The sequence below is a fragment of the Typopeltis vanoorti genome, chromosome 24, assembly GCF_054136105.1.
Source record: "Typopeltis vanoorti isolate ZY-2024b chromosome 24, IOZ_Tvanoo_1.0, whole genome shotgun sequence".
NCBI classification, from domain to species: domain Eukaryota; kingdom Metazoa; phylum Arthropoda; class Arachnida; order Uropygi; family Thelyphonidae; genus Typopeltis; species Typopeltis vanoorti.
The window spans coordinates 16540359-16566877 of NC_143572.1; the positions used below are offsets into that span (position 1 = coordinate 16540359).

At 35.6% G+C, this 26519-nt stretch overlaps 1 protein-coding gene across 6 annotated transcripts in view; it reads left to right on the forward strand.

Moving 5' to 3' along the window:
* The window catches only part of LOC150092956 (uncharacterized), a 511183-nt gene that overhangs the window by 478717 nt on the left and 5947 nt on the right, over positions 1-26519 (forward strand). For 5 of the 6 annotated variants that reach the window (XM_090414059.1, XM_090414063.1, XM_090414062.1 and 2 more), the window contains exons 12-13: positions 10766-10930; positions 14624-14764. In XM_090414059.1, the coding sequence (XP_090270185.1) occupies positions 10766-10930; positions 14624-14764 (306 nt within the window). The remainder of the gene's footprint in view (positions 1-10765; positions 10931-14623; positions 14765-26519) is intronic. The other variant, XM_090414064.1, reaches the window with a different exon arrangement.

Sequence of the window (26519 nt, forward strand, 5' to 3'; positions counted from 1 at the left end):
TCCTGCATTTCTTAGGTAGAAAGAAGTGGGAATTTTTAGTGCATTAGAGAAGACAGCTGACACAAAGAAGAAAGTAAAGTTTGGTCTTTGTTGGTCATCTAGATAGAAGAATAGGAAATGAATGCTACATATAGAGAAATGCTTTGGAAAAATTTAGTGAAAAGAGTAAATTTAATAATAAGTGCCTGCTGGATTTCTCTTCAGGATATGGACTAACCCTGTGTTCCAGCATAAAGGTGTGCACATATTCACATGGAAAGACAATGCAAGAGATAAGAAAAGTTGCAGTGACTGTTATTGTTGATAGTGATATTCTCATATGCTGGTTCAGAACAAGAGTATACTGGGGATTTGAAAGAGGAAATGATTACCATTTAGTTTTCAGTTGAATAAAATTGAATATCATACCCCTCCTTAAACTTATTCCTCAATAAGGCACTCACAACTGTTTCTGGCAGCCTATTTCACTCAATTACTGCTCTCCAAGTAAAAAAAAAACATCTACTCAGTGAAACTCCTTTAATGTGTTTATATCATATTCTCTGTTTTCTGCCTATCACGCAAGCTTCCTAACCTACAAGCCATCAGTCTACCATCACAGGATGCAGTGCACAAACCACTGTAGTGGTGTGTGTATGTGTGTGTGTATTGTTATTTCCACCCACGAAAAGTTATTAGTAAACTTACAGTACATCTGTACCATGAGTAGGCTAAGGATTTTTTATATATTTTTTGTAATCTTTTATTTATTTTTAACATGGTCCATAAACTCTGGACTCAGTGTGGTCTCATGCTGGGCAATGAAATTCATCTCTCGCCTAAAGACAATCACAAACATCCATGCCCACAGTGAGATTTAAACCTTCATCCTGTTTTTTTACAAAATTAGTGACCAATCAAATTATTATGACATGCATTCAAAATGTTTTTCAGTTATCAAAATAATCATAGAAAACATTCAGTTACATTTCTGATGGCTTTTTAAAGGAATTTTACATAATTTACTAATAATACAGTAAACTAATTTACTGCTATACTAAACATATACTTTGCAAAGGGATGCAACAATGGGATGCAAAGTATACCAAACGTGTACTTTGCATGCCATTGTTGCCTACCAAATTTCAGAACCTTACACTTGGCAACATTGAAATGACATTTCTATATTGTTGCCCACTCATACAATCTATTCAAGATTGTGTGTAAGGTCACAACATCTGCTTGATTCCTCATCACTCTCCCCAGTTTTGCATCATCTCCAAACAGTTTAATATCACCAGTTAAACCTATCCCAATATAATTAATATACAGATTAAATAATGATGCTCTCAAAACTGACCCTTGCAGCACACCACTAGTGACTTTTGTCTATTGAGATAGTACCCCCACACACAAAACTTGCTACCTATCTGCTAGCCATTCACCCATCCAAATCACTTGTCTATCATCCAATCCCATCAGCTTCAGTTTAGTGACTAACGTGGTGTGGAAATCTATCAAAAGCTTTTGCAAAATGTAAGTATACTACTGTATATACATCTCCCTTAATGTGATTGCTTACTAGTTGGATTGCTAAAAAAGTGGGATTTCTAACTACAATCTTGTCTTAATGTCAAAGAATGATGAAAGATTTCTCTTATGTATGCTATAGAATCTGTATAGTGATATGCATTTATCATATCCTTTCTTTTTTTTTTTTTTTTTTTTTTTGTTAAGCTAAACTTTGTAGACCTGCAACAAATCTTCAGTCTACTTTCATGATAAAAATTCTGAAACTCCCTCCAAATTCTCTCTCTATCACGTGTGTATCATTACAAAACCTAAGTGACCAAATGTAAGTGCATCTGAGGATGTGCTTATTTATTATGACATATATATTGTGAACACAGCATTCCTTATGTCAAAAAGGCTGTGTAAATTAACTTCTCAATATATTTTTTTCTCAGTATATTTCTCAATATTCCTGTAATCTTTTGTTAATTTTTTACCATTTTTGCTATGTATTTCCTGAACTTCAAATCTCCTTACTGCCATTCTCAGATCCCTACCCCCCTCAGCTTCCTACAATGCAGTCCCCATCAGTGTGATATACAGTTTTAATCACAACATTTAACTGGCATCTTTTGCTCACAGCAGTCTGTTTGAATTCTCTAATAGCATTTCCTTCTCAGTCTGATTTGTTTCCTAGCTTAGTGTCATCAGCAAAAAAATGAAAATCCTTCCTTTCACTTCAGTCCATTCCCAATAACATGAATGTACAAATTAAATAGCATTAGTCCAAGCATGAAATACTGTGTTACACCAGCATTCTCTTAGATGCTGTATGGTACTCTTTGATTCCTCAGTAACCATCCTCTTATTCATGTCACAAGCTTGATATATATAAATCTCTTTTTATTAATCCAAAGCAAAGTCGCTTTAGACCTCTAATAAGCAGGATGGTGGTCTTGCACAAACATCCATGTTCACAGCAGGATTCAAATCCATAGACTGTTGGTTGGAGAGTAGATGCACTATACACTTGGGCAGCCAGATTGGCATGTTTCACACAATATGGTACAACCATTTCCATTATCTAACTCATCTGTCACTCTATTGTAAAAACATGAGTAAAGCAGGACCATTTAGTATCACTCCAGAGATATTAAATGGTCTAAATATGTCTGTCATGGATTCCCCATTATTATTATTATGTGACACTTCCAAAGACTCGGTGACTTACAGCCACCAATACTTAATCTACCAACTACACATCATACCCGCTATCTTGTACACTTATGTAATGGAACTATCTTATTCTTCATTTTCTTGGACCTTTCCCCAGTACTGACACTTAAATTATACAACCAACTTAGTCAGGGGTGCTACCAATTATTCCACTCCTTCCTTTAACACATTTGCTGATAATTCCTTCTACAGCTGCTATCATATTTTTTAATCATTGCTTAGGCGATACGTGTCATAATTGTAAGACTAGATTATGCATACACACAAGGAAATAAATTAATAAGCTTTATTTGTCAAATATTTCAATCTGAAAAATATTTCAATCTGAAATATACAGGTCATCATCAGTGGTAGGAATGCTAGTAGTACAAAGGTAGGATATCAACAATGGATTATTTAAAAATAATACAAGCAGCATGATGGTATAAAAGAACAATGCAATACATGAGCTGTAGTAATAAATATATATTTATAATCTATGAGAAGGATGAGGTTTTCCCAAATTTTTATAAGAAGGCCTCAGCGTTCTCCTTAAATAAATGCTCAAACCTGAAGTAGCATCTATGGAGTAAGTATGTTTGAGATCAGAAGATTCTGTGGTCAGTGTCAATTCCATGTTGTGCAAGGCCAAATTTCTCAGACTTTTTATTAATGATGTAAGTCTGGTGTTCTTGTAAATTTTTCTCCACAGAACATCCAGTTGGCAGGCTGCATGTTTCAATTCCCACTCTGGGCATGGATGCTCCTGAATGTCTTTAGATGAATTTCATTATCTGGCATTGAGACTATGCCATGCTTAAAAGTTATATGTTTGGTCTCTAGAGCAGGGTTACTAGATTATCTAGCCCTTAGCTAAGCCACCCTGATAATTACTATAGGATTACAACTATTTGTAGTGAGATTTACACAGAAATCTCCTGCTCATCAACCTCTGTTCTTTCACTGATTCCCATTCTATCAGACAGTATATTATTTCAATACTCAGGCAACATGATTATTCAAGTAATTTGGCGACTTCTGCTACACTTCCATAATTATCTTCTCCTTACTCATCACATTAGTAAAAATCTGATTTTACCTTCATTCCCATGCTTGTTATGCTTCAAGCCTTCAGTTTTGTAATGTTCATAAGTTTGTTCATCATACTTCTCTTTAAATTCCTTTGGTAGCATTTTCATTTTATGCTGTTATTTGTCAATATTACTTCTACTCAGTTTATTTTTTTACTTCTGAAAATGCATTACAACATTACCTACCTACCTCCCCCCCCCCCCACATACCTTAACCATTTCCAAAGAAGTTGCTGATAGCTGACTTCTGAGTTTGTCATAATAATCTGATTCATAGAGATTTCAGTTCAGATTCTGCCTCCCAGACAGGAAGGTGTGTGTTAATTTACTTTGCATGAAATAAAAAATAATAATAATATTATTATTATTATTATTATTATTTCGGGCGACTCCAGGAGTCCTTAGACTCATCGAGGGAGGCCCTAAACATCATGTCCATACAACTATGCGATTACATTCTCACAGTATCTATCATACCTTGCCTTGAACTCGTTCACCGTCATAGCACCCACAACAGACTCTGGCAGCTTATTCCACTCATTTACCACTCTAAAAGTAAAGAACCCAGCCCCAACACCCCTGCTAACCACACTCTTGCCCAGCTTCCATAGGTGTCCCCTAGTTCTCCCACCACCAGTCCTGATCTCGAAAATATCCTCTGAATTAATCCTATAGAATCCCTTTAGCAATTTGAATGTCTCAATCATATCTCCCCTCCTCTGCCTATCAACTAGTTTCTGCAACCCACAAATCTTCAACCTGTTCTCATATGGTTCATTCCATTGACCTGTTATCATCTTAGTCACTCGCCTCTGGATCCTCTCCACCTCCTCCCCATCAAGAAGGAACCGAGGTGACCAAATCTGGGCACAGTAATCGAGATGAGGTCTTATCAAGGCTCGGTACAGAGGTACAATAACTTGCTTGTCTCTGCTCGTCAAGGTATTTTTCAACAACCAAGTGAGTTGATGAGCTGATTTAGCTACTTTTGCAGTGTGCCCCCTAAACTTCATCTCCTTATCCACCAACAATCCCAAGTCCCTGGCCTCATCAATCTCTTGGAGTACAGTTCCACCAATGTGGTATACTGCTGCTAATCTTTTCACCCCAAAATGCATAACCTTACATTTTGTCACATTAAATTGACATCCATTCTCCTTAGCCCAGAACTCCAATCTATCTAAGTCATCCTGCAAGACTTTGACATCTTCTGCATTCACTATTGCCCTACCCAACTTTGCATCATCAGCGAACAAATGAATTGTTCCACTTAGATCCTTCCCTATATCGTTAATGAACAGATTAAACAGCAGTGGTCCAAGAACAGAACCCTGCGGCACACCACTAGTCACAGGCCGTCTTTTGGACTCTACTCCTGAATAAACTACTCTTTGATATCTCTCCATCAACCAACCACCTATCCATCTCACCAACCCTATATCCGTTCCCATATGTTGTAGTTTACGGATTAGTATTCCATGTGGTATCCTGTCAAACGCTTTTGCCAGGTCCAGCAGTATCACTGTAAATCCATTTCCCTTATCCAATTCAGCCATCACCTTGTTATAAAACTTGAGCAAGTTACTGAAGCATGATCTACCCTTCACAAAGCCATGCTTTCCCCTGTACAGTATCTCATTTTCATCAATCCATTCCTGTATTTTTCCCTTGACTACTTTCTCTAAGACCTTGACAACGACTCCTGATATGCTGATCGGTCGGTAATTTGCAACCGTAGTCTTGGATCCTCCTTTATGCAGTGAAACTATTTTCCCCTCTTTCCACACCTTCGGGACTAAGCCGGACCTGAGACTCAGATTAAACAACATGGTCAAGGGCATTGATAATTCTTTAGCCGCTTCACGCAAGACCCGTGCCGGTATACCATCCAATCCCACAGATGTGTTCACATTAAGGTTCTGTAATAAACTAGTCACCTCCACTTCATTCATCACTATTCCCGTATAAACTAATGGTTCCTTCACTTTTTCAATGTCACCACCTGAATGATATGCTTTTGCAAAGTGCGCGCTCAGTAACTCCACTATATTGACTGATTTAGTGACCTCCTTACCATCGTCATTCCTTAAAATCATTTTGCCGTGTACAGTTTTTTTCTTGCTTGCAGCATATTGAAAGAACTGTTTTGGATTCTCTTTTGCTTGCAAAGCTAGTTTCCTTTCATAATCCGCTTTTGCTTTTTTTACCACACTCGTTACCTTTCTGGCCTGCATTTTATACCGTTTGTGTGCCTGCAGGTCACCCCTTTCTTTAAATTCCCTCCACAGTTGTTTCTTTTTTTGCAGCTCAAGCTTAATGGTGTTATTCATCCATTTAACCCCTACTTGTTTTACTATTCGGACCCTAGGTATACAATCAGCCATTACCTCCTGTAAATGCTCCTTGACCACTTCCCATGCTCTATCGACGTCCAGCCCTTGCAGTTGTACATGCCATGGCACTGATCCAAGCAATCTCCTAAGCTTGTCATACTTGCCAGCACGGTAATTCCACATATACCCTGTCTTAATTGAAAATTCCACACCTTTAGCCACCTCCCAGGTCAAGACCTTATGTGAGATAAACACCTGCATTTTGGAACTGAATCAGTAGAAATTTTCAGAACATCATCTGTTTCTAACACTACCATGTTTCTTTGACTATTATCTATTAACAGCTACATAATCCAAACTCAGAAGTGAAGATTATGGTTCATTCTCCCCAGATTATACTTAAACACCATAATTTATATGAAAAGTCATAGCAACGTGATAATTGTTCTGAAGAAAGTTATTAATTTACAGCATGATTAGAGTGCAGTTGACTATTAGTATAATTATTGGGATTTTTCATGGCATACAGAAACAATGTTCTGGTGTGATTCGTGTCTTAAATTTAAAAAAAAAATGTATGTATGCTATTATAGAAAATACTTATGGACAACATTAGTTTTTAATGCTGCCTGGGCTTTTGCTTTAGTAGAGAAGCTATCTTCCTTTTCATTGCGCACACACGCTATGTTGACAAAAGCATTTGGGCACGCTATGTTGACAAAAGCATTCGGTACTAGAAATGTAATTAAAAAACATTTTAATTACATTTCTAGTACCGAATGTGATACATCACAACAGGAATGTCCTTCCATTTCTCATGCAAAGCTACCCCATTGCTGATGCTGATTATGGCTGCTGTGGTCTGGAGAAAATTTGGTCTTCTAATTCATCCCAATGATGATCAATGGGATTGAGGTGTGGACTCTGAGCTGTCCAGTCCAACACTTCAATGTTGTTTTGTGGAAACCAGTCTTGGGCACTCAGTGCAATATGGCTTGGAGCATTGTTGTTCTGAGACATGCAAAGGTCACTGCTAAAGTACTTCCACAGTGTCAGAAGCATGAAGTTGTCCACGTAGCCATCAGACATCATGGTTTTGGGCATATTGGTGGACCAGGCCCCATCCAACTGAAACACTCCCGTACCATTACTGAGCCTCCACCAAACTTGAAGGTTGGAATGGTGCAGTCCTGCTGGAACTGTTCTCTAGGTAATCTCCAGATTCAAACATGACCATCAGAGTAAAACATTTGGGAGCATGATTCATTGCTCCACAGAATCTGTCTCTCCAATCATCTACAGTCAGGGAATGGTGTGAAAGACACCAGTCCAAACGTCATTTGCCATTGGGGGAAAGGCAAAAGGTATTTCCTTTCTTGATGTACACATCCAGCATAAACAAAATAGATCCATTTTCACTTCTGTTTACCAAAAAACAACTTTTCAGGTTGTTATATCCATAACACATCAGTTCACCATCCATCTCAAAGATATGGCATCATAAAATCTTTATTATCACAAACACAAGATTGTTTTTCTGAAGAATTTCTAAAACAAGAATTGGAAATTATCAAACAAACAGCCTTACTAAATGGATATAATCCAATAACAATCCAAAAAACAATTAACCACTTCATTCCACAAAAAATAATTAACTACAAATCAACCCAGACAAGAAGCTCACAGGACTCCTATGACATATATTAAAGGCATCTCTGAACGTTTGGCAAAAATTATGAAAAAAATATCAACTCATTGCTACCTTTAAACCCATCAACCAAATTCACAACTTGCTACTGTCACCAATGATGCTACCTGGTGTATATGAAGTGCCATGTTGTGTAACTTGTCTTACTATGAACAAACAGGAAGATCTATAAATAGACGTATCTCCAAACATCAAGACCGCATCCATCTTATCAAACCTCACATATCTGGCCTTGCACAAGATGGAATCGAAAATGTTAACCACAGGATCCAGTGGCAAAACGCTAAACTACTACTAGATCTGTATATAAACATGAACATTTATATAAAGAAAGTGCTGAAGCCTTACTTCATAGGCCTAATCTTAATCAGAACGACTACCTCACTATTCCAAAAGTTTGGGAAATTGTTATCCTCAATTGTATTAAATAATTTATCTGTCATATTTTACTTAAGTATAAAGAGCTAATAAGCTTCATTTCGGCAATGAAAACATTACTTAAATTAAGGGGATATTAAATCCCACATAGTTTTAAAACCGAAAAAGAAACTCAAAGATTGGAATCAGAGAGTTTCTTGCCGAATATAGTAAACTATAAAGTATCGACGACACTAGCGTTAGCCAATGCAAGTGATCCTAGTACGTAGTACAATACCGGGCAACTCGTTGCAAAGGTGGGGGAAGTTCAGATCGCTATTCTTAGATATTTTCCATAATGTAAAAACACATTTCCTAGGAAATGTATGCTGTTATTACATTATGGAGGGAGGTCACTACCCAGACCGGTTTCAGCCTTTTTTGAGGCTTCATCAGTGAGTAGCTAGACCTAATACCAAAGTGTATAGCGAAAAGAACTTATGTACTCTGCGAACGAGTTTTCCAAACAGGTGCAACCATTAAGTTACTTAAGTATAAAGAGCTAATAAGCTTCATTTCGGCAATGAAAACATTACTTAAATTAAGGGGATATTAAATCCCACATAGTTTTAAAACCGAAAAAGAAACTCAAAGATTGGAATCGGAGAGTTTCTTGCCGAATATAGTAAACTATAAAGTATCGGCGACACTAGCGTTAGCCAATGCAAGTGATCCTAGTACGTAGTACAATACCGGGCAACTCGTTGCAAAGGTGGGGGAAGTTCAGATCGCTATTCTTAGGTATTTTCCATAATGTAAAAACACATTTCCTCTTTTACATTATTTTCCATAATGTAAAAACACATTTCCTAGGAATTGTGTTTTTACATTATGGAAAATACCTAAGAATAGCGATCTGAACTTCCCCCACCTTTGCAACGAGTTGCCCGGTATTGTACTACGTACTAGGATCACTTGCATTGGCTAACGCTAGTGTCGCCGATACTATAGTTTACTATATTCGGCAAGAAACTCTCTGATTCCAATCTTTGAGTTTCTTTTTCGGTTTTAAAACTATGTGGGATTTAATATCCCCTTAATTTAAGTAATGTTTTCATTGCCGAAATGAAGCTTATTAGCTCTTTATACTTAAGTAACTTAATGGTTGCACCTGTTTGGAAAACTCGTTCGCAGAGTACATGAGTTCTTTTCGCTATACACTTTGGTATTAGGTCTAGCTACTCACTGATGAAGCCTCAAAAAAGGCTGAAACCAGTCTGGGTAGTGACCTCCCTTTATAATGTAATAACAGCATACATTTCCTAGGAAATGTGTTTTTACATTATGGAAAATACCTAAGAATAGCGATTTGAACTTCCCCCACCTTTGCAACGAGTTGCCCAGTATTGTACTACGTACTAGGATCACTTGCATTGGCTAACGCTAGTGTCGCCGATACTTTATAGTTTACTATATTCAGCAAGAAATTCTCCGATTCCAATCTTTGAGTTTCTTTTTCGGTTTTAAAACTATGTGGGATTTAATATCCCCTTAATCTAAGTAATGTCATATTTTAATTTAATTAATTTTAATTTCAGCCTAGTAGTTTTAATCCATGAACACATGACTGTATACATGTAGGGATCCCAATTTAAACATGTGTGCTACAACTGTTTTTTTAAATTCAATTCTTATGATACTAAGACAAAATATTTACATAATAAAAAAGTTTACTCTGGCTACTAGTGCTGACAGATGTCCTTGCAGCATTTTCTAGGTTGACTGCAAGGTCTGTTGCTGATGACATGCAGGATGCTCAAACATTCCTACACAGATCCCATCGATTTCGGTAAGCGAGTGTTGGTGGCCTCCCAGCATATTTTCCTAATGTGATAGCAGCATCAACTTTCCATCTACGAATGAGACAAGCAGCAGTGGATTTTTATATACTGAGACAGGTAGCAATGTCATGGACAGAAAGACCTCTGATGTGACACCCAATTATCATCCTACATTGGAAGCCTCTCAATTCAGCTGAATGTGCCATCTTGACATAGAGTAGAGTGCAAAACATTCAGTGCCTCCCACCTTTTATTACCAGACAAATAAATATTTGCATGTGGTAGTATCTGAAATTTGCATGGCATGTAAGGTGCCAAATTACTTTTGTCCACATGTGTGCGTGCGTGCACATACTCATGCATTGAAAAGTAGTCTTACTTGCTAGCAACCTCAGTCATTATCATCTAACAAAAATAACTTCAACAATTCTTCATAGCTGCCATGCAGTTCCACAAGATATACAAAACTTTGTTCTTATACAGATTTCTATTGTCTGTGCATGTATCACTCATAGTCAGCTGACAAAACACTTTTTCATTTGAAAATCTGGTTTATCCATTATTCATGACATTAGTTTTCAAAGACAGCACTTACTGTGAAATAAATTTCCAACATGTCATTTCAGTCATGAAAAATTATTTTGTCATTTTATATGTGACTGGTAATATCATAAATGATACTTGTCAATTTTGTTTCATACTTTTGCATAATTTTTGTTTATTTTAAAGCATGTTGGTAAAGCAGTTGGAAAACTTTTTTTTCCTCCTCTTCAGAATACTAAGACACAAACTGTGGTAAAGTTAACAGTAGTGCCTTGTGCACCTGTGGTGGAAGTAAAGATCAAAAGGCCAGATACAAAGTACCAACTTGGTTTCAGTGTTCAGAATGGTGTGGTATGTACCTTTATTTTCAAGTTGCATTTGATTATAAAATGTATTTAAATTACTGAATTGTTAAATTGTTCACATGGACTATGTAATCAATTTAGAACATGTTTGTATAAGTTAGTGGCTTTTATCCTTATGTCTTAAGCAAATGGGGGGGGGGGTGAATTGAAGGAGAGCTGATGGTATGAAATGCATGATATTATAGACATGCTACTTGTTTGAAATGATGAGTATGTGTGGTGGTGGGGGGGGGGAGATTCGTGAACTAGGGTATACCATAACTCATTTAAAAACCATAAGCCAGAGACAGATTTAGGTGAAAACAATCTAGTAGTAACTGCCTAAGGCTGCTGGAAAGGGGGTGGGGGAACTTCATGCTTATAGTTATAACATATTCAGGGTTATTTGAGTTAAATTTTACTGTGAAATTTAAAAAAGAAAGAAAAAAAAGATATATATTCAATGCATGTGAGAAAATTCAACACAAAAAGAAAGTAGCCATATCCAAAATTATTAGTAAGATGATCATGATTATAATGGTAATCTAACATTAATTGACATGTATCGTCATGTCTGGTATGGATACTTGTCTGGTGATATTCATCCATAGCATGATTTGATAGAGGTAAACAAAACAACAACAACAATTAAAAAAAAGACTGGGAACAATTAACTATGCTTAACTGTTACACTGTAATCTCAGTTTGGTTATCAAACCATCTTCATAGGTGCAAAATTAAGTTTGCGTAAGTTAAAGATACCAAGAAATTTTATATACTTGGTTTTAATCCTTTTTCCCAAGTAAGCAAAACAAAGTTTTGTGCATGAAATATATTCACGTCTGAGCTACTTGTGTATAGAGACTAATGACTTCTTATCACTTGCCTTAGTATGCAACCCATAATGCAAAACACCCTCCCCCCTTTCAGGCATGTATAATGCAATGCATAATGGGAAGGGTCACTACCCAGATCAGTTTCGACCTTTATTGAGGTCTCATCAATGGGAGCCAGACCCAGGAGAGATACCAAGGCTGAAGGAATGCAGAAGTCGATATATATCATATACAAGTAGACAAAAGGTGGATGAGTGGATGAGAGAAAGATGTGGAAAAATTTTTTACCTTGGGTTTATTATATGTTAAAGATACCAAGAAATTTTATATACTTGGTTTTAATCCTTTTTCCCAAGTAAGCAAAACAAAGTTTTGCACATGAAATATATTCACATCTGAGCTACTTGTATATACGTGAGTATATTTCATGCACAAAACTTTGCTCTTCCTATCATGCTGAAAAATGCTATATCCTGTTACTTCTATTCCTTTCAGTATATCATCTTCTTTCACCCATGTTTTGCTGATCCAAATAATCTTTGGACAGGCTGAGACTATCAGTGACACCAATTCATCTTCTTCATTCTGGATACTCTAGCATTAGTATAAAGAAACATCGACACGTCGTCAATGTTCTATACCTATCTTTATTCCCTTCAGACCACTGAATTCTGCATCTTACCGTGTTTCCCTTCCTCCCAAGTGACTGTTCTCACAAGAAGCCATCCCCTATACAAGTCTCTGGCATTCACTCTAATAATTTTACTTTCCCTGCACCAACACTCACTTATTCAGAAAATAATATTCTCATTAAAATGCAAGCTGTCTCTTGCATACATACAGTTCTTATCTGTAAATGCACTCCAGGCATAGACATAATCCAAGCCTCTTTCAACACATTCTGGCTATCATACCATTCGTTATTGATGCTTTTCTTCTCAATTTTGCATTATCATACCTTGATAACATACTATCTTCTTTCTCTCTCTGTCTGTCTTCAGCTATACAATCTCAAAAATGAACCAAAGATCTCTTGCTACCTGATTTGCAAATAGGTGTAAATGCCTCTCAAGTCATTTGTACCTATCATCACAATCATTTCACTTAATTGCCATAGTCACGCTATCTGTCGTTCCTTATGCAAACACTCTTCTGGCATTCTATTTTGCACTCCATGGATCAATTTTTGCACTCTCACTTATCTACTTCTCTCCATCTCTGGCTGTGCTATCTCACCTTCCTCTCATTCCCTTTCTTCTCCTGATTCTCCTATTGTATACCCTTCTATCATTCCTAACTCTCTTTCTCTCTCACTCCCATTTGCTTCACATCCATTCTTTCAAGTCTCTTAATCTCTTCTTTCGCACTTCTTAGTTCATTCTTCATATGTTCCACTTCTTCCTTCAGTCATCTATCTATCTGTCTAGCTACTTCTCTTCAACTAACCTACTTTTGCTCAACATTCACCCTCCCAATCAACACAAACACCATCTTTCAAATATACTACAGTCCCTAATTTTATATTCTTATTCGCGTCACTTGTCTTCTTCACCCTTGATCACTACTTGTCTCTCGCAATCAGCATGCACTTGTTCTTGGCCAAAGTCTATTATGCTCTAGATCACCAAGCTCTTCCTATTTTCTACATTTTAAGCAGACATGCATTCCCTGGTCTCTCACCTGCCACATTTCTAACTACTGGGATGTGAATGTGCTGCGAGCACTGCATATCACAAAATCCCACAGTATTCTCTGTGAAATGTCCTTAAATGGTGGCAGACTGAACAATCATGTATCAGCAGACCCAATTGTGATGGCCGCCATTATTCAAACACTGCACAGAGAACACTAACAAACTATACTAAAATATCATGTTCAAATTCAACATGCACAAACTATCCGCAGACTATATGTTCTATCTAGATTTGACTTTCTGTAAATTTAAAGCAATTCTAACAAATTATAACAAACTTATCTTTTTTTTCCCACTGCTGCCTTTTAATACTTCAGATCATAACTTCACCCTCTCATGTATATGTTAACATATGAAATGTGTACTAATTTGTCAAATAGGACTTTAGATGTTGCTACAAGTTTAATACTGAAACAAATAGAGGTGAACTATTTAAAGTTTACCTTAAAGTGCTCAGATTTTGGGTCTGAACTAAATAATGTTAAGTGCATTAAGCATAGAAGCTATTTTATCTACTTAACACTGAAATTTATGAATTTTGAATTGTTTTTAAGATTAATTCAGATGTGACAGAAAACTAGTCATTAAGTATTAATTGTGTAATTATTGTTTTTGTTATTAAATTGTTGATGTTATATATTACTGAGTCATTCCTGAATTCTACAGTCACACTTCAATACTTGTTGTTTAGAGGAGCAACCCTTTTCTTGAAAATCAGGAGACACTTATTTTATACCCACTCAGCTGACTGCTATGAGATTTATTGCTCCAAAGGTTGTAATACCCTGATGATAACTCTTTTTCAAGCCCCTATGATAAATGCTATGCTTCATAGTTGCAACTGTACTACCTATTGCTAATTGAGAAGTTGACTATAATGCTATTTGGATATCAAAATCACTGACTGCATTGGGACAACATTACATAACTTTATTCCAATATAAGGAATTAATTATTATAGCTTTGTCCTTCTGTTGTAGCAGTTGAAGCTGTTCTATTTTATTAAATATAATAACTAAATTAATATCTTATTAGTATAATAAAAATATAACAATTGTTTCTTAGTTTATAAACAATGTTTGTTTATAATTTTTTAAACATAAGTTGCTGTTGTTTTTAATTAATTAAAATCATTGTTTTTTCTTATGCTTTGTATTTTTTTTGTATTTAGATATGCAGTTTACTACGTGGTGGAATTGCAGAGCGAGGAGGAGTCCGTGTTGGGCATAGAATAATTGAGATTAATGGTCAGAGTGTAGTTGCAGTTCCTCATGAAAAAATAGTCAACTTATTAGCCACATCTGTGGGAGAAGTAAGTAATAAAATAATACTGCACTCTTGCTTTTCTTGGTTCTAGTATATCACATGAAAACTAATTTAATAAAGGTTTAAATCAGAAATTTTTATGCAAGTAAATAAAAAATATATTCATTATGGACAGGATTTTTTTGTATGAGTAAAGGACAAAGGTAGAGTGCTGAATATAGGAATTTTTACTTCTTGAATTTTTTGCTTGAGGTGTTATTTTAATCATATGAGAGGTTAAAGAGTATGGCAATACCTTATTGTTGCTACCTTCCATGAATACAGTACTTGCGTATATGTGGGTTGAATCTGAACAACCATATGTGCTTTAATGTAAGCTATTTTATGTAAGTGGCCAAGCTTCACTTACATAAAATAGCAAGGACAGTTGTGTTGCCAAAATGCATAATTCCAATTATTATTATTACTGGCCTTACACTAGGATGGCAATAATGAACTCACCAGATTACTCCCTGCAATTAAACTATATTGATTTTTATGTATAATTTGTGTGTTTTTTACTTAATTTTTACATAGTCCAGAAACCAAAGATGGAACTTTTTCAAGCCACTTCAGGCTTCCAATAAGCAGGGAAATGACCTCACACTGAGCATTGAAATTCATCTCGCACCTAAATTACTGCTGTTGCCAAACATATATGCAGTTGAACCTTGAACAACACAGATTTGAACTGTATGGGTCCACTTACATGCTAATTTTTTCAATAAATATATTGGAAAAATTTTTTTGAGATTTGCAAGAATTTAAAAAAATTCGCAGATGAACTGTGTAGCTTAGAAATATCGAAAAAAAGAAAAAGTTAGGTATGTCATGAATGCATAAAATATACACAAATCTATTATAAAAAGTTAAAATTTATCAAAACTTGCACACACAAACACTTAGACAATACAAGGTGCCATTCGCAGTTGAGAGAAATGTAAACAAACATAAAGGTGTGGTATTAAATCATAAAATTAACTTTTATGCAGTTATAAATTAATTAGTTAAATTTAATGAATTAGCATAAAATCAAATTTTTATAATGATTCATTCATTACTGTATAGACTAGGCTACCACGAAGCAATCTTATCGATTACACTAGGCTGCTACCATAGAGCAATCATATTGCTGTTGCTTTGTTATCAGTGCATGAATCGTTATACCTGTAAATAAATATGAATTTCTTTTTCACACTATCTTTTCATTTTTGATGTCTAGTGTTAATAATATTTATAACATCTGCAGTGTTTTGTATCATATAACACAATATTGATGTAGATACTGACAGATAGACGATTCATCTTGTAAATAGATGACATAAACTTACAGTATTGATAAATATAGTACAGTAATGTAAATGTATTTTCTCTTCCTTGTGATTTTCTTAATAATTTGTATGTTATATGTATATAGTACATATAACATACAAAATATGTGTTAATCAGCTGTTTATTATCAGTAAGGCTTCCAGTCAACAGTAGGCTATTGGTAGTTAAGTTTATGAGGTCAAAAGATTTTCGACTGTGTGGAGGTGGGGGGGGGGGAGAGCAGTATCCCTAATCCCACGTTGTTCAATGGTCAACTGTACAATAATCAAGATTCACCACTATGTATAGGTTGGCTTGATTACATAAACACAACAATAGTACTAATAAATTCAGCCATACTAAATTAGTAGTTAATCATTATATCTAAAATTTTATTAACTTATTCTCCAGCCTTAATGACCATAATTTCTTAAAGCACGAGATCACAACTTCTGTGATCTCGTGGTTTTGTTGTTGAAATATTTTACATAAGATCACAATTTTTTTACACAAATTTTACATAAGATCACAAATTTTGTATTATGTTTTTACAGAAAGTTTTTCTGCTTGGTTACATAGTGTATTATACTTAAATATATTCTTGTTTTAATTTTTTAACCAAGCATAAGCAAACAAAGTTTGTTTGTGAAGTATCTTCATGACTAGTCTACTTGTATATAGATTGACTTCACATCAATTGTTTCAGTATCTCATTATGCAAAAACATTATGGCAACATTACCCAGATTGATTTCAACCTTTGTCATGGTCTCATCAGTGGGAGCTTAACCCATGAAGATGCTAAAGTTAAATTGATGCAGAAGTCATATAGTTCATATACTACAGTAGTGGAATGGTGTATTAACATATTTTTTAAATTACTCTAGATCAGAGATTTTCTGAAATCAGATTGCACCATACTTTGTATAGCTATCTGATTCAGAATAATTTAATAATAATAAAGTGATACTACTTGTATATGAAAATATGACTTCTGCAGTGGTTTAATCTTTACATCATCCCAGGTCTAGCTCCAACTGATAAGATCTCAGAAGTCAAAACCCAGTCTGGATAGTAACTATTTCCATAATGTTGCATTATGGGATACTGAGGTAGTTGATGTGAAGATACTTCACTCACAAACTTTTTTTTCTTACACTTGAGTAAAGGATTAAAACAAGAATATAATTTCTTGTCAAGAATATGTGTAAATTTTTTACATAAAATCACAACTTCTATAACCTGTTGTTGAAACATTATACACATATATTTACATCACTCATAGTAATTAATTTAGTATATTTGTTTTAACTCTCTTCTTCACTATCTTTATTATGCCTTGGCAATAGAGCCTTGTCCATCCAAACATAACAAAGCCCTAGGTATTTTATATATTCTCTGAACTAACTTGTAAAGTCCAATTAAATTTCTTTTCTGGTTAGATTAATCATGAAATTGTAACTAACCAACTAATCTCAGTAAGTGTCATGTTACAATCTATCAACATATTTCTTCTATGAATATATTCTTTGAATATTTTCATTTCTCCTGTCATCCATTAAAATTCTGAAAGTTGTAACTTCTGATCTAATTTTTGCCTGTCCAGAGATTTGTATAATGTATCACACTTGCCTTTATCCTACAACTGAATCTCCTTTTAATTAAACAGAATCTGATGAGTTTACTAATTTCTCACCTATATGATTGCTGAATTTCAATTCCCTATCAACCTAAATTCCCAAATTCTTGTATCCATCTAATATTGTTTTCTTACCAAATTGCATAAACCCAGCCTTTTCATCAACAAAGAGAGAGAGAGAGAGATTTAATATTTGAACCTAAATTATTTACAAATATATTAAAGAATAACTTCTCTAATATCACTCTTTGAATATCCCACTTAAGGGGTGCTTAAGGGTCAAAGCTGTATAACTGAGAGGAGACCTCCACATAGCCTTTAAAGGAATGCGGAGAACCGACCAGGGCTTCTGACCTAATATCCAATCCTCACCTTCTCGTGGTGCACCCTGTTGGGTATCTACTTTGATACTGAACGAACGAGGATGGGCTGGCAATTTGGGATTTAGCCGACCAAATTGTATTCTTATTGGTTAAACCAAAATAAAAAATGATGGTACAACATGACAAAATTTCATGCCGGCTGGGGCGTCGCCCGGTTAAACAAGGCCCCCGTTGTTTTTGCCAGGGAACCAGGGCGAACAGCGAAAAGTCAGCTACTGGAACAAATCTGAAAACAAACCCCAACTCAACATCACCAGAGTTAAAGATCGGTACTATCAACGTAAGAAGCCTGAATGGCAAAGAAATGGAGCTAGCTGAGGAATTAGATAAGTACCAGATCGACATAATAGGGGTGACTGAAACAAAAAAGACCAAAACTGGTGAGATCTTTCTGAGCAATAAATACAAAATGTTATATTCAGGCAATAACAATCAAGGAAAAGAAGGAGTAGCCATAGTATTCAACACAAAATACGAGGCTAATCTTCTTGAATGGCAGTCAGTCTCAAGTAGAGTAATGTGGGCAAATATGAGAATGGGGAACTGGACAATGAGACTTATTTGTGCCTATGGTCCCACAGAAGGCTCTACTAAGGTAGAAGTGGAGGAATTTTTTGAGGCTTTAGAAAAAGCAACTGACACAATGAAAAAGGAAAAGTTGGTCCTTGTTGGGGATCTAAATAGTAGAGTAGGAAATGATTGTGAGACATACAAAAATATTTTGGGAAAATTTGGAGAAAAGAGCAAAGCTAATAATAATGGCAAATATCTGTTGGATTTCTGCTCAGGACATGGACTGGTCATTACTAACACCATGTTCCAACATAAAAATGTGCACAAATTCACATGGAGAGAAGAGGCTAGGAATAAGAAAAGTCTCATTGACTATGTTATTGTTGATAGTGATGTTTTCTCCCTGGTGCAGGACACCAGAGTGTACAGAGGATTTGAAATTGGAAGTGATCACTATTTAGTCTTGAGCAGGATAAAATTGAATTTCATATTGAAAAGAATAACATGTAAGAAAGTTTTAAAGCGAATAAAAGTTGAGCAGCTCTCAGATGTAAACTGTAGACTAAAATACAGAAATATTATTGAAAAGAAAATGAAAGAGTTTGAGAACAGGAATCAAACCTTGGAGATTCAGTGGCAAACTCTGAAGGAAACATTGATTGAGTCTGCCAGAGAGGCATGTGGTGAGGTTGTCTGCAAAGATAAAAAAATCAGAACTCCCTGGTGGACACAGGAAGTTAAAGAGGCAGTGAAGGAAAAGAAGAAAGCATATCAAAAGTTCCTGGCAAATAAGTCAGCTTTTACTCTTACAGAATACAGAGACAAATGTAAGAAAGCTAAACAGTGTGTAAAACTAGCTAAACAAAAGTCATGGGAGGACTTTGGCAAGAATATAGAAAATAAATATCAAGAAGGTGGCAAAATATTCTGGAGGTTGTTGAAGAAGCTTAGGAATGGAGGAAAGAGTGCTGTAAAAGGAATTAGAGATGATAAAGGTGAAATGAAAACAGGAGAAAAAGATATCCTTGAAGTATGGAGTAATTACTTTGAAAAACTGCTAAATGAAACAAGCAGTGATGACAGCACAGTGATAAAAAACACTGACCAGGCATGCAGTCAGGAATGCATATCCATACTTGAAGTAGAAAAAGCCATCAAAGGCTTGAAATGTGGAAAGGCAGCAGGAGTAGATGATATTCGACCAGAAATGCTGAAGTATGGTGGTATAAGAGTCTTACAGTGGCTGCACTGCATAGTTCAGAAAGCCTGGACAGAGGGACGAATTCCTGATGATTGGAGTAGAGCTCTCATAGTACCCATATATAAAAAGGGAAATAAAACTGAATGTGAGAATTACAGAGGTATTTCCCTACTGAGTGTTCCTGGCAAGATCTATGCAAGTATACTTGAGAAACGGTTGAGAAGAATTGTGGAAGAAAAGCTTGGTGAAGAACAAGCTGGATTCAGGCCAAATAGAGGCTGTCAGGATCAGATCTTCACTTTACGACAAATAGTCGAGAAAGCATGGGAATATAACAAAGATCTGTATTTAAGTTTTGTTGATTTGGAAAAGGCATATGACAAGGTGCCAAGAGAGAAGCTATTCAATACGCTGCAGTTATATGGTGTCAATGGGGCATTATATCAAGCAATACTTAGTCTGTATTTGAGTTGTGAGTCAGCAGTTAGAATTGAAGGAAGTACAGGAAGATGGTTTAATGTTAAATCTGGTGTCAGACAAGGATGTACATTATCCCCTCTGTTATTCATTATCTATATGGATCACATTATGAAGGAATGTGGTATTAAACCTGATATCAAAATTGGAGATGTTAATGTCAGCTCTTTGCTTTATGCGGATGATGTTATACTTCTAAATAAATCCGCTACAAGTCTGCAAGATTCTCTGACTAAATTGAATAGCTGTTGTAATAGATATGGTATGAAGGTCAGCAATAAAAAGACAAAGACAATGAAAATAGGCAGAATCATTGAAAATGTCAACTGTGTTGTGAATGGAGAACCTGTGGAACAAGTAAAATATTTTAGCTACTTAGGCACAATTTTTACTGAAGATGGTAAACTAAATATAGAAATAGACAACAGAATCAGCAAAGCTGGTATCGTGGGAAGTCAATTGAATAAATTCATATGGAATAAGAAAGAAATTAGTCGGAACACTAAATTAGCTGTATACAAAACTGTGTTCAAACCAATTTTAACTTATGGATCTGAGAGCTGGGTCAGAAGTAAAACACTTGACCAAAGACTAGAGACCGCAGATATGAGAGTCCTGAGAAAGATTAGAGGCGTGAACAGATGGCATCAATGGCAATATCATATTAAAAATGAGGATATTAGGAAAGAACTTGACATTGTCAGCATTCAGGAATGCGTTAGCAGAGCTAATCTCAGATGGTATGGTCACTTAAATAGAATGGGAGAGGAAAGATTAGCAAAACAAGTGTTCTCTGCCAGGTTGGCAGGAAAACGACCCAGAGGAAGACCAAGATATAGGTGGATTGATACGGTACAAAGTGCCTTAGATGATAGAAATATAAGATCTGATAATGTTGGAGTCTTGACAAGTAACAGACTGATTTGGAGGAAAATTGTAGATAGGAAGTTAGTAATGATGTAATTTTTTCATGTAGTACTGTCATATCCTGTACACCCCTTGAGGGTACATGGCAGGAATTTGATGATGATAATGATGATGATGAATATCCCACTCCTAGCCATTTGGCTCTTAGATGACCCCCCCCCCTGCTTTCCCAAACACCTTTGTCATTCTGTGAACTAATTTCCTGCTCATCTCACTAGGTGATCATCAATATCAGTTTATACATGTTAATGAAAAGGTTCATATAGAGAACACTGTGAGAGACTTTTCTGAAATCGGAACACACCATAATCATTATCTTGGTCTCTTTATCTTGTGACTTCTACAATTTAAAAATAAAATAAAATGAAATCTCTTTAATGAAACCATCTTGTTCCGTATCCTTGATAGGGATCACTCAGTTTGATTCCTATTGAAGATATACATTTCCTAATGAATTTTTCGTTACTTTGTCTATAAAATTGTTACAGGCATCTTCTGTAATTCTCTACTTTACATGCTAACCCCCAATTCATTATGAATCGAAATAACTCTTGCAAATTTCCCATTAGAAGATACAATTTCCAAACAGTGGTTTATTGTAGGTGATCAAAAGTAAAATCATTGATTTGGGAAATGTATAGTTCTACTGGTAGAGTAGGCAGAACCTTGCACTTCAACTTCATTCAATTACCCACCTTTTCAGCTTACACAAATCCTCCTGAAAAGCTACAACATTGGCATTATTGCTAATTGCTCCTCCCACTTCTCATTTTTGGAGATCACTCAACACATGATCCCTGTTTCCTAATCCCAGTCAAGGATATATAATTCCTAATTGCTATCAAATATATGTAATTCTAATTCATTTTTCCATTACTTTGTTTATGACACTAATGTTTATACAACCTTATGGAACCCAACTTATAATCTTCATTTTCCATGATATAGCTCCTCCATACATAACCTTTTGATAACTACCAGATAAACAATTTCATTTCCAGTCCACTAGCCTAATATCTAAACACATATGTGGCAACTTAAAAATCAACTTATCATGGTGCACCTTGTCAAATAATTGCCTTTGCATAATTAGCAAAATCATAGTATATGCCTTTCCATTGTCTGAAGAAGTGGAAAAGCTGAAAAAGAAGAAAAATTCCCAATAAAATAATGGCAGGCAATAAAATATTAAAAGAACAGAAAATTGTTTACATAGCATAATATTCTAATTAGCAAAGTTTAACAATCCTCAACTAATGAGGATATTTACACAAAAAATTATTAACTCCATTTCCTAGCTTTTGTCTTTGACTAGAAAAGTTTTATAGAATGAAAATTTTTCTGTTTTACAAATGTGGGAAATATTCTTAAATCACATAGTTCATAAAAATGTAATAAGTGCTTTAATGTTATCTATCATTTGTTTGATCAATTTGAGAGATTTTTTCTTCCAAATTTTCTGAGTAAAATTTGGCCAGAGTTAAGGAAACTGGTGATCCCATCTCAGTTGACTCAGTACTATGAAGTCACCAGTCTCTTTGTATAGATTAGTCATGATATAGACTGATTCTGAGTTGGATCAGTGACTAGCTGTCGGATAAGTATCAGAAAGTTGTATATGGGGGTGCAGTACAGTATCCCATCAGTTTTGGGACCATTGTTGTTCAGTTTGTATATTAATGGTATTGGGATGGGCTTAACTAGTGATATGCAGCTGCTTGCAGATGATGCAAAATTGGGGAGAGCAATCCAGAGTCGAGCAGAGTCCGGCTTTGCAGGAGGACTTACATAGTTTGCATGAATGAGCAGGTAAGTGGAACTGTGAGTTCAATGTTGCAAAGTGTATGGTTTTGAAATTTGGTAAGCAATGATGGGATGCAAAGTATACACTTGGTGGGCAAACTTCAAAAGAGATAGAAGAGATGAGAGATCTGGGAGTGGTCGTGGATAAGGACTTGAAATTCAGAGGCCACATTGCACAAGTTGTGACGACATCACATTGGATAATGGCAATGATGAAGAGACCATGACATGCAGAAATAAAGAGGTTATGATAACATCGTATAAGGCCTTGATCAGGCCTCAAATGGATTATTGTGCACAGATTTGGTTGCTGGGCTTTCATGGCAACGAGGATATGTTGATCCAATGAAGATTCACAAAGGTGGTCTTTGGAATGTGGAGTACAGGGACAGATTGAGAGAATGTAACTCGCAAAGCCTTGTGAGGAGGAGGGGGGGGGGATATGATTGAGACATATAAGCTAGTAATGGGTTGTTATCAGGTTGACATGCAAGAGGTTTTCATAAAATGGGAGGGGGGGGGTAGAACAAGAGGCCATCTCTGGAAACTGTATAAGGAAGGTGTGAGCAGAGGAGTAAGGAGCAGGAAACTTCCACTCACCAACCACTTTCTTTGCATGGAAAGTGGTTGGTGAGTGGAATGCATTGCCTGAGTGTGTTGTGAATGTAGACACATTGAATCTGTTTAAGGCACAGTTGGATGAGCATCGTGTACGATAGTGTGTACCTCCCATGATGAGCTCTGACTCCATGGAGGTCAGATAATAATAATAAGATACTTTAAGTGCTAAGTTTGGTTTGCATATGCTTGGACAAAGGATCAAAACATGAATATTGCTCAATGTGCTGTTTGTTATAGTATATAGTGTGTGTATGCTTAATGATCACCTTGATATAAAGATTATAACACAGTTAATTAATTTTAAAGTGATTAACATCATTTTACTCAAAACAAGTCTATTCCACAAATCTTTATGATACTTCTGTACAACATTCATTCACATGAAAGATCAAACCGTTATAGCTTTTTCAAAATCAGATCAGTTTGATTTTGTAACAGTAAACTGTTACAAAATTATTCATAACAGTACTTCATGGCATAAACAATACCAGATGAAAACAAATAATAGATTTAGCTGGATTTCCAACCCACCCGTGGTACTTAGATAGCTATTGAAACTGTTTAAATTGAATCTCCGAAAGGATGAACTAATCTCCTAACAGTGTCTCCCCTCCCCTAGGGGCTGGATAAAAACAAATTTAAATTGAAAAAGGCCTGGTAAATGTCTCAAAATGACTTCATCCCAGATCTTTTGGCAAATCAGTGCAATTGTATTAGTTGAGGTTGTGTGGGGGTGGAGGGCTTCATAGCTGATATTGATTCTAAAAAATAGTATCTCACACCTGTAGTGATAGTGACTTCTATGCAACAAATTAATTTTCTTCTATTTAATCCTGTGTAAAAGAAAATCCATAACATGGTCTGCCAGTATTGACTTGTCATATAGATGATTGCAGACATATTTTTATGTTCTTTAAGACATTAGTAGATCTACCAGTCTATCTAAAATAGATCTATGTTACAGGTACAAGAATTTTATACACTGCAGGATGTGCAGAAGGATCAAGTTGAACTTTAGGAGAATGGATGAAGGTTGTTGGATGTGTCATTTGAAAGTGGTCTAGAGATTATATTTGTGGGCAATATTAGTTATCTTTTCTGATCTATCTTGAATATAAGGGATGGCAAGTTTATTTTGTTGTGATGACCTTGAGTGCTTATGATAAATTTAGTTTAATCCTTTATTCCAGTGAGAGCAAACAAAGTGTGTGCCTGAAAATATCTTCAGGACTGAATATAGTGTTGTACTATCTTACCTGGGTAAGTAGTACAACACCAGGCAACTCGTAGCAAAGGTGGAGCAAGCTACCAACACTCCTATCCCAGTATCTCCCATAATGCAAAACATATCTCCTTGTGGATATGTATACTGTTATGCATTAAGGGATTGGCCACTACCCAGACTAGTTTCGACCTTTATTGAGGTCTCTTCAGTGGGAGCCAGGCCCAGAGTTGGAGATACCAGGCAGAAGCAGTAGCAAGGTCATCTTTACCTATAGGAGTTGCCAAAAGGTTTGCCACCTTTTTTTATTAAATTACTCTGGATTTAGAGAAAGATGTTGAAAGTTTATTTTTCACTAGGTTAGATTATGATAAATTTAGTTTAATCCTTTATCCCAGTGAGAGCAAACAAAGTATGCACCTGAAAATATCTTCAGGACTGAATATAGTGTTGTACTATCTTACCTGGGTAAATAGTACAACACTATGTTGAGTGCTTATTGTAAGTGGGATAGCCATATTTATAGGGTTGTAGCCATTGGCTAAAAAAAGTGTTGCAAAGATTCCTGAGTTTAATAGCCAGAACTGTGTTTTGAGGATGGGTGATGATGTGGTTGCTTGTGAAATATCTTCCAGTATGTGTGGGTTTCTTATAAATAGAAAAGGATAACAGACCATTTGATAGTCACGTAACTAGCGTGTATGTCTAGGAAGGGGAGATTACTGTCTTTTTCTATACTGAAGTGTATTTTTGAATGTTTGCTAGAACATCTAAAAATATACTTCATTTTAAGATACATTTTAAGTGCACTATTATAATATACTTAAAAATAATATTGATGTGTCTGGGCCAAATAGCAGATTTCTAGAAAATTAGGTGCTCAATGTAGCTACACACAGCATAGCCAAACTGTTGGTTTATGTGTAGCTGTGTTATCTGATTTTCTAGAAATTCCATGTAGAAACTGGCTAAGGGGTGGGAAAGATAGGAATCCATGGCATTCTCATCCCTTATAATCAAGGTCCATCAAAAAAAAAAAAAAAAAGGCTAATTTCATATATGAGAGGCATAACTTTCATATTTCCCCTTGTATATGATATATAGATTATTCTTAAAACTGAAATATGTGCTTATTGAAATGGAAAGTATTTATTATTATTATTATGTGACACCTCCAGGGAGTCTAAAGACTCTTCGAGGGAGAGTGTGCCAACAGCATCGAACGATTGTACCCCTTCCAACTACTAACCACGCTCAAACTTGCTTAACATTTTAGCAAGCTATTAGTAGCAGAGGCTCTACCAATCGACCAACCTTTTCTGGCCATATATGATGACCTCTCTACCAATAGATCAGCTTTTTTGGGAAAGTCAGCAAATGCAATTTCTTTTGAATTTCCTAAAAGGAAGTCAGAGAGATTCTAATCATCATCTTGAATACGAAACCATTTGGTAAGCTTTTGTTGCAGTATTAATCTCAGAGTCCAATGATATGGTCATTGTGAATTGTTTCAAAAAATTATATTTTATACTCGGTAAACTTTGATAATGAAGAGAGAAAAGGACTGCCATATTGGACAAGAAAGAAATGCAGAATAAAATAATCTCTGTATTAGAGAACTGACAATGACAGCTGATTATTCAATATGTATAATGCACACAGCAAG